The sequence below is a fragment of the Colias eurytheme genome, chromosome 14 (genome assembly GCF_061535395.1).
Source record: "Colias eurytheme isolate Ceu_HAF_F1 chromosome 14, ilColEury1 Martin Lab GWU primary, whole genome shotgun sequence".
Classification (NCBI taxonomy): Eukaryota; Metazoa; Arthropoda; class Insecta; order Lepidoptera; family Pieridae; genus Colias; species Colias eurytheme.
The window spans coordinates 3,419,851-3,430,264 of record NC_142993.1 but is presented as its reverse complement, the minus strand read 5'-3'; the positions used below and the strand labels follow the sequence as shown (position 1 = coordinate 3,430,264).

General features: G+C 34.7%; 1 protein-coding gene across 1 annotated transcript; it reads right to left on the bottom strand.

Moving 5' to 3' along the window:
• Nucleotides 1-1,320: 1,320 nt before the first annotated feature.
• On the bottom strand, nucleotides 1,321-8,467 carry LOC149902765 (uncharacterized). The gene is made up of 3 exons (XM_090109556.1): nucleotides 8,262-8,467; nucleotides 6,078-6,463; nucleotides 1,321-2,323 (listed from the first exon to the last, which is right to left on the bottom strand). Exons 1-3 carry the CDS (start codon nucleotides 8,278-8,280, stop codon nucleotides 1,877-1,879), a joined length of 852 nt encoding a protein of 283 aa, XP_089965682.1. The 5' UTR covers nucleotides 8,281-8,467; the 3' UTR covers nucleotides 1,321-1,876.
• Nucleotides 8,468-10,414: the final 1,947 nt, after the last annotated feature.

The window sequence follows — 10,414 nt, the reverse complement described above, 5'->3', positions numbered from 1 at the left end:
GTATTTTACTTGAATTTTTTAATGTTACTCGCAAATTTTACCTTACCTGCAGACGTAGTATATTATTATGAGTCTGTGCCTGCAGTAAGCTACCTTTTTATAAATTACTAGCTTTCCGCCTGCGGCTTCGCCCGCGTTTTCAAAAAAAAACCCGCATAGTTCCCGTTCCCGGTGATTTCCGGGATAAAACCTAGCCTATGTCACTCAGAAATGATGTAGCTTTCCAACAGTGAAATAATTTTTCAAATCTGCCAAGTAGTTTCGGAGCCTATTCAATTCATACAAACAAACAAACAAACAAAAAATCAAACCTTTCCTCTTTATAATATTTGTATAGATGTATAGATAAAATTAACAAAAAAAATCTCTACAACAAAATCCTGTTGTTGTTCTTAATAATATATAGGCACAACACAATATAGGTAATAAAAATAATTCATGAAATAATAGTAGGTAGATACCTATAGGTACACCATGAATGTTTCATTTTATTTAAATTTGCTATACTTACTTAATCAATATTTAAAGTAGGTACTTTTTCTCCATGACCTATTAATTATCTACCATATCCAAGGGTGAAAGAATGTTTGGAATCGTTCCAGTAGCTCCTGAGATGCGCGCATTCAAACAAACAAACGAATAGGTATTAAAACTCTTTAGCTTTGTATTATTCAATATCTAATCTTAATGTACATTATAAAATTATAAAGGCGAAAGTTTGTATGGATGTTTGTTACTCTTTCACGTAAAAACTACTGAACCGATTACAATGAAATTTAGCACACATATGGAGGGTAACGTGGATTAACACATAGGATATGTTTTATCCCGGAAATCCCGCGGGAACGGGAACTATGCGGGTTTTCCTTTGAAAACGCGGGCGAAGCCGCGGGCGGAAATGTAGTACCTAAATTCTAATATTAGTAACTATAGATTTGTACAGGAGATAACTCTGAATAGTTTATCTATTCAGAGTTCGAATATACCTCATCAAATTTCAAAGGATTTCAAAAACTCATTTTCTTTAATATAGGTACCTAATATATTTAATCAAATAATTCTATTTATACCTTGATCGTTACATTATAATCGAAGAGCTTTTACCTGTAGTAAGTACCTTTTTATAAATTATAAAATTAATAAAAAAAAAATCAATCCAACAAAATCCTGTTGTTGTTCTAAATAACATATAGGCACAGGTTCTTAATAATATACAGGTAGGTAGTAGAAAATGTAAAATATTATGAACCTTCAATAAACACTGTCCTATTGTGTAGTATCAATATATAAGGAACATTATAAACAAAAACAACAGAAATATCAAAATCAGTGAATTTATTTCATTGCAATCAATTTTCAGATGTAATACCGAAATATCAATATTATAAAAATATATTTACATTGTCATAACTCACATGGTATCAGTTCATTGATGTTAAAACTAACGGCACGTTTATAAGTACATTTAAATAAACATAAATAAGCACTTAATAAAAACACTAAAAGTCTTTCTTTTCTAAAACGGCAATTGCCGGCTAGTAATACTAGTGGAGATTTATTCATAGGATAGGTTTAATACTTCTCAAGATAATTTCACAGCAAATTCGAAATAGACAACAAAATAAATAAGGATAGAGATTTTTACACGACAGATAGGTACACAGAAACAGAGGAACTTAATTATACTTAAGTACTAGTTCAATAAATTAAAATCACTAACTAGAGAATACTAAATATCACAGAGCGAGTACCCATTACTTAATCAACAAAACGTATCGTCGAGCAACTCAGTATAACACGTCAGAGAGCGAACACTTACATCTAACAATAAATAAGTACAAGCGACAATACATCACAAACAATAAATACAAAAAGCCTATCCTTGACTCGACTTTTTATTCTTCGGCCGCTTATTGCTCTTTTCTCTCAGCTTTGCGTGGAAATCTGCGCATTTCCTGTCTTTCTTGTTGAGTGGGCATTTGAATTCTGAATACCAATTATTGAGTAAGTTGCCGTAACCCCTGAACGCAATGTAGTCGTTTTTGAGACACTGCGTAGCGTCCACTTTCATGGCCAGCGAGTCCAATTTCATCTTGCCCTTGTCGAACGCCGGCACGGGCATGTTGACTGCCACCATGTTCTCAGTTATTTCAGCGATGGTGCTGTAAAGCCGGTCTAACGTGTCGGCTAACAGTTTTTCTCTGGTTGCGACGTAGGTGTTGAACGGATCGTCGGATAGGTCGACTTGTACGTTGCGTAGCCTTTTGAAGATCACTTCGTATTCTCGCAACGACTTGTATAGCTTCGGCATTAGATATGTAAACTGTAACAAAAGAAAATAATCATTAGAATTACATTTATACATCAAAAACTATAATACACTTTGGAAAGATGTGTCACAAATATGGTCTTATAATACGTGCGTCTCTATAAAGCCCTTTATCGTGAATATTTAACGACGTGGCTAATTGGTGTCGAGGCTATATGATCCAGTGTCTTGATCCGTGTAACTATTGGAATGGCATTATTCAGTTACAAACAATATGCCGGCATAAGTGGCTTTAATATAAACAAAAAGCTCCAACGAGATAATTTATTGATTTGTTTAAAGTATTGTTCAATCAGCAGACAATTTAAAATATTTTGATAGCATATATACATATATGGTTTATATTAGTGATTGGGAATTATTTTGTATATCTCTATTAGTATATAGTAGTTAATAAAATAACTAAAGTTTATTAGAGCATAATTTTCTCAACGATTCAATACTTGTAATAATGTTGATTAAATTGTTTTGTTTTCTGTTCATTCAAGGTATTAAACATTTAAGGTTATGAAATCAACAGAATAAGATCGATGTATGACATAAGCTCTACAACCGTTAATCGTTTATAGATTAGGAAGGACATTCATTCAACAATTTATAATACAGCAATTTACATGTACCAGATATAATATTTACATCATCACGATGAATTGTTTGTATGGCATTTATTCAACAAGCCGCTGCGCTCTCTGTATTGTGTGAACTATGCAATTGATTGTTTAAATTCGTAATTTAAGTACAAATAAGATTACTAAGATTACTAAGTACAAATAAGATTACTATACTGTCTAAATATTCGTGAAAGCTTTCACATAAAGGCGAATAAATCAACGGGCCTACGACAATATTACTCTCAGTAGGCACGAGTCCTTACAACAATGATGGATGTCCGACAAAACTCGGTTTACAGGACCAACCGGTTACGCCAATTGTTGCATATTACATTGTTTTTATCGTTAGTACAAGGCAGATATTTGCCTTTTTATTGCTACTGGACAATTTTCCCGAGGTGAAGCAATCACTGTATAATAATTTTAAATGAATAGGTTTCTGTCTAAATAGAATATCTAATAATATATTTATAAATATATTAAGAAATATATTAAGGTTATAATAATTTAGTAATTTAATATCAAAATATACGCTTGTTGTAGTTTGTGCAGGAATGCGGTAAATTAACGGTTTTCCTATTAACAGTTCAAGTTCAATAACATAATTGTAACGCATACGACACAGTGTTGACTAATACGTTATATGTCATGGTCTGAAAATCGTGTCGCATTTCCGTGAGTAACAGTTTCAGGAAAACAGTCTGGCTGAACGGAGCCATGAATGAAATCATCTCATTGAGCATTCCGGGAACGGGATAACTCAATGGCCACTAGACGAAGCGCCACTTTTAATTAATGATATTTCATCTGAATCATTCATGAATTGTGATTCACGATTCTTGGCCCAGCTCTGAACGAAATTTAAAGGGCTATTAACGAGCGATTCTAAAATTGATCTTTAATCTTTTACGGTTCATAAAACTGCCCAGATGAGGGCATTGTGAGGGAAGAAATTGTCGAGTGCCATAATAAAAGCGTCGAGGCCCGAGAGCAAATATGGCGAAGTATAAAGCTGAAAACCCGACAATGAGCAGTATTTTCGCATTAAAGAGCTGAGCTTAACCTGTGAAACGTGTCGGAGACAAACGCGTTGCGCCGGAATCGTAAGTCCACATTAGTCTCACTTGGACAAATAATGTGTTTTTAACATTTCGTGTTGTTTTGTTAAATCGTAAATACTGAACAAACATTTCGACGTATGAGCGGCTCGCGGGCTCTGTCACCGTGAAAGCGTTCCGTGTTAACATCTGTGGAATGTCTGCCCTTTAGTCTTTGCTCGCTGAAATACATAATCCTTATTTACGACGCGATTACTTAGTCCTTTATGTAGAAGAACGGAGTGCGCGTAAACTAAGGCTTAGTTTCTAAGTGAATTCTAATATTTTATGCGCACGCTGGTTACTGTGATTTATTTAAACCTTATCTTAACTGTCGATGTTACACCGAAGGTTTATTCATACATTGATTTAGTCACGGCTCTGGTTTGACATCTCATTTAAGCGGTATTTAATTTTTAAATTGTCCATAAGTCAACTAAGAGCCGAGCGATGCTGAGATCACTTGAATTCTAACGCTTTCCTTTGCCCAAAGTTAAATATTTAAATTTCTTAAGTGGGCATGCATTGACGAACTGTCGAAACATACACAAGAACGATTTAATATTCATTGACATTTATACTGGGCGACTCGACACTGGCATGTTAGAAACGATTTCGTCGATGGCGCGCGAGGCAGAAAGCTCTTGTGTGTAAGGACATCGGACACTGTATGCTCACATTCATTGTCTCGTGTCGCATTTACTTTTGTGTACTAATTAGTGGGTGTCCAATATGAATACGTAATAGAAAGTCGCGGTCCAGATGTGTGCTCGGTAAATAATAAAAGCTTTGAAAGATCCGTTACAATGCGTTTGTCGATATTTTAAAAGCGGAGGTGTTACGATGAATATTTAAAGAAAAACTCATTTACCGCTATTGCACCTAAGCTTTTTAATTATCGTGGAAGCCGTTTGCAAATAAAAGGTTTATTGACACAATCAATTTATCCGTGTGAGTCAAGATTGTTTGCTTTCTTTTATACCACTGTTTAGACTTAAGACATTATTTACTTATTTACATGTTTTGTAATTTCATTTGACCGAAATTAGAGAAATAACTGTTGCCTATGCGTTATTATTAACTGATAAGGAATGTAGATATAAACCATTTTTTTATTAATTATGACGATAAAAACACAAGATTCTAAATAAAAATAAATCGCACCATTGTCATGATTAAAAAATCCCTAACAACGATGTAATGAGTTTCGCAAGATAGATGGTATTTTAAAGTATCTCTTTTCAACTTAAATAAGTTGTTTGGCATTTACAGATCGCGTGCGTGGCCGGTCGGTATCCATCTATGCAAATTTCCACGAAAGCCTTAATTGGATACTTTGACTGTGCTCTTACTGCGCTTACACAAAAGCTTCAGAATTATTTGCCACCAGTCTAACGTGAACTTTTTCCCTCGCTTATTATGGTATTTCAACAATAAGATCGGACATTTATTTGTACTCATTATTCATTGAGTATGAACTCTACCTTAGCTTTGTTTTTAATTATCTACTCACGTCAATACATTTTACATTTTTAATTATATACTTAAAGTAATATGATACTACATACTATATATATACTACCTTGGCAATTTATTTAATATTATAACGGATTTAAAATGTGAAACGCGGCGGATAAATTAAGGGTTTATATTTCTAGTTATTGCCCTTAAGTACATACAATGTGAAGTAAATAAACGGGGTACAAAGGCCGCCACATGTAATTTGGCCCGACGAAACCTCATTTAAGTTGCAACGGTACAGCCTCGAGCCGAGCTAATATACAAGGGATTCTTTGTCTCAAATAAGGCAAAAATAAATTAAAAATCATGTAAAAACAGTGAGAAAACAAAAAGAGTAATGGGCTGGACTACCACACCCTCGAGACGCGAAATGATCGGGCTACGGTAATTATACTGTCAGAGTGCTTAAAGCTCACTTCAAATATTTAACTTAACTTAGTCTTTCAAAACATAATGCTAATCATAATTTGTGACAGAGAATTAATAAAAGTAGATATTATACATTAAAGTGATCTTTACCTTTCGTTCTGAAATCGATTTCCCCAATTTTCTCGACGACCTGTACTCGTGGAAGTGTATGTCCACGAAGTTAACTGCTGGCAGCCACGACGGCATCCCGTCCCGGTACTCTTTCGTTTCGTTCAATACTTTCTTATCTTGATCGAAGAACCTTTTCGTGTTCCTTAACTTGTGTTTGATTTTTCTAGTCGCGATCTTATAATTCTCTACACTGAGGTTTTTTGGTCGTTTCAGCGTTGCTGACATATCTTTGGTAAGTTGCGCCATGGTTTCTGACTGTCTTTGATGGCGTTTCTTGTGAGGCAGGCTGGCACTTTCAGTCGGCATTATACACATGGCTATGATTACAACTACGGATACAGCCACCAATAGCCTTTTGGGAAAACCTGTAACAAGGAAGTTATATTTGAGTATCGACGTCATTTGCAGTCTAGATTTTTAATTTGTAAATGTAAATGAACTCATTATAAAGTTGAAGGTCGAAAGGACTCAGTGCCATCTCGTACACTTAAATATTTCTGTTCGACAAAGCCGTCGCAGACACGAGCGCTGCATAACTACGACCGCGCAGGAGTCACATACAAAATAATAACCTCCGTGATTTTAGTGAACGCACTCCTACGACCATAACATGATGTGCATAAACCCGTAGCTACGTACAATCTTCATCTCCAGGCGACTTTCTCACCGACCATTAGCTGCTTGGGACACGCACGTAATTTTTTTCAACAGTTGCGCCTCCGGTGAACGAGTTTTTATTATAATAAATTTTGAATACGAAGTCAGTGGGAGCGTCACTTGCATTGTGGAATTGCTTAAAAATGGCAAGCACTATTCTTTCGATTTATCGTTTGACTGTTATTGAGGGTTTTGATGTTTGCGCCGACTCATAAAACATATTTTATGTTCGAACACTGACTCGTAATTCTGCGAGCGACGTTTTCAAACTTTTTAAGAGATAAGCCCATGCGACGTTAGGCTTTGTACTTAAGCCATGTGCTAAAACGTAGAAAGTTGCCATTGGGCATGCACACAAGTATGTTTTGTAAATATGCATATTGCTCTCAATGAATACACTATAACAAGTAAATGGCTACGAGTATTTATTCTGAATTGTAAATAGTGTTTCTTCAAACAATGTATGCGGTGAATAATGAATTCCAAATGAAAAATTCTCCGTAAAATAATTGCTTAAATGTAACATTACGTGTGTCTAGTAACGAGAACTGCGATTAAAATGTAAAAGGTTATTATTAAGTCAAACACATAATACAGGAACTGGCGCTACCTATTACGTTTATTACGTCAAACGATGATAAGCGGAGGTTTATGGTCAGTGAATCATTAGGTCAATCCGTGTCGTTGACAATCGAATGTGTGTAAGTCAATACAGCCTTACGATAAAGCGGGAGCCGCGAATCGTTTGTTCAAATTGACCAGAGAATAGAATTTTTTTAGCGTGTGCCCATTGTTTGTGACCACTGATTTCTATATCACAGATTGTGTCCGACAAACAATGCTTACCTATATTACAACGAAAACTGATGGTATAGTTATGACGTGATTTTCCGTGGGGATTTCCCAGCCAGTTTTATAGATAACCGCGATATTGTTAGTAAATTGTTTGGAAAACTAAAGAGTGGTTATATAGGTCCTTATAAAAAATTAAGCACTTATATGTTTAAAATATTATGTATCATATGTGTTTGGAAATTTTGCTGTCAATCGAATTAAGTACTTTGAACTGCCGCGGCCGGCGCGTTTGTTGTACATTCCCACACGAATTGCTCGTTCAGCTAAACCGAACTCTTTCTTAATTCGTATTGTCAACTTCCAAAAACGCTCGATCAATTGTATCTTAATAATAACAATTGATTTGAACACGTACTTACATTAATTGAATTTCGATATTTCGCAACGTTTTGATTTTTAACCGTTAGAAACATCTCAATTATATTAATAAAATGAGCTTTAAAGGACAATTTTAACTTTTTTTACTATTTAACATCGCACATCGTTATTTAAATCCTTGTAGATACCATTTAAGTTGTAAATGTCACACATCAAGTAAACAAACACATTTGATTCGAAATACGGTAACAACGATTTTTATCTACCCACGGCAATTATTATTTAATTAATATTCTTTTGACAAATGGCACCAAAATATAAGCTTTCACACACCAGTTAAAAAGACATCCATGAACAACGCATTGATGTAGCTCCTTTAGCCAAGTCCATATTCATGTGAATAATTTTCCGATCGAAATTTTCGCGACGATAATTCACAAAACACTCGAAACACAAGTCACTGGGGGTTTATTCTGTCACAGGACATTACTGAGTACGTGTTATCGACGAGAGAGCGTGCGAGACCGGCGCGCGGGCAATCGTCGCTCGTTGAATGAGCACCGAAATGCGGCACCGTACATGAAATAGCCACTCAAACTATGCGAAAACCCTTACGCCCGCCGGAAAGCGAACTCCGACCCCGTCGGAGACATCCTTCCAACGTTATTATTCGCCGCCCACGGGAATTCAAGTATTCTAATCGCATTTATAACGATACACATTCGATTTCATAATTCCAAATGGATATTAAATCACAATCTAAATTACGTCATAGACATTACTCACCTAATAGGATTATTTCACTTGAGAAAAGCAAACATTTCGGATATTTTAAAATGTATATTGAACGGTTTTAAAATAAATTGCAAGTGTTTGGACTGATTATTATTTAAATGCGATAAATTATGATATTAAACAAATTTACATAATTTATCATCTCCACGCCATTCGCTTTCTAAATCTTGTGCAAGTGAACAATTATTATTCGGTTAGACCTCGACGCTGATTCATCGATGAGTCTATCCTAATGTTACTTTTTATCGGACGTTAGTCGCGGGCGAGCACGTGTGCGACATTTTTTACCTTACGAACTGTATCAAACAAAAAAGTGATTATCAAACGAAATAATCACGGATGATATAATAACTACCATAACATCCGCGTTTTTTATTAGGTGATAATATGGTGATAATAGATAAGTACGTAATTAATTATCTGTGTGTCATTGCTAGGGAAAATAAAATGTAACATTTTATAAAAATATAAATATTTTTAGGCTCTCTTTCAAATTAAATTAAGTTTTTTTTTAAGATTTTTGTGGCCAATTCCTAGATAGTAAGAAATTTAACAATGCATTTCGGTTAATCAGTAACGTTACGGCAATTATCATTCTGTGTAGTATGAATACTATCCTAAAACCCTATCGGATAATTAATGCTTAAAATTATTTGCAACGCCATTAAATTCCGCAGTTAATTTCATTTTACGTAAACTAAGTACAGATTAACACATTTGCGGAGATTACGTTCAAGCCTTATCGATAGCAGTGAGCACTCGTCATCGACAAACACATATCATTCATCTATTAGCTTGAAATGATCGTTTCGTTGTTATTTACATGTTTTATTATCGACGCACACGTTTGACGTTTTACATATAGCCAAAGATACAATAACAGTATAGAATTATGGTGACCCTAGTGTCATTTTAATTTCGCGACTTTCACGGAGCCTACTAAAAAGGATATTCACACGTCAACCTGTGTTATGTTTTTATGTTCAATTTGTTTAATATTCGATTATCCTAAAGAATAACGTCGTGATTTATTTAACTGTTCGACGCTTAAATATTCTCTTCAAATTATAAAACAAATATTTGGCTTAGAGGTTCACAATAAAAGTAACTTTCGTTTTCTTTTTACTGCTCGGTCTTAAACGATGCGAACACGACTCAAAAGAACAAACTTGAACAAACTAACTTTAAAAACAAAAAAAAAGTATTGAAGTATGGGAAAGATAGTCGACCAGATTCTACGTAGACGCCAGAACGATTGTTGTGATACAACACTCATAAAAATTACACATGCAATAAAATAACCCTTGTATTGTTTGACCTACTGCTTTTTTTCTTGATAATCTTCAAGCAACATTACTCGGATGAGGTTTATGTTATAAACATTTGAACGGGCACTTGGTGTATTTACATTGACACGTTTTTTTGTCCCGCGGTTAACAAGGAGATGCCATTGTACTCGACTGCTTATTGATAGTGTCAATAGATGATTATTATGTCCATGATTAATAACACTTCCCGAAAGTTTTACTTTTTTACTTTTTCTAAACGGAAGGAATGTAGATCTAGGTTATGTGGTAATGTCGAGATATAGCGTTGCAGGGTGTGATTGTGCTGGTTCTTTAAAGATATCGTATCATGCATCCTTTGAAATAAAGTTCGTTATTTGTTACAAATTGATTAATAATGGGTAG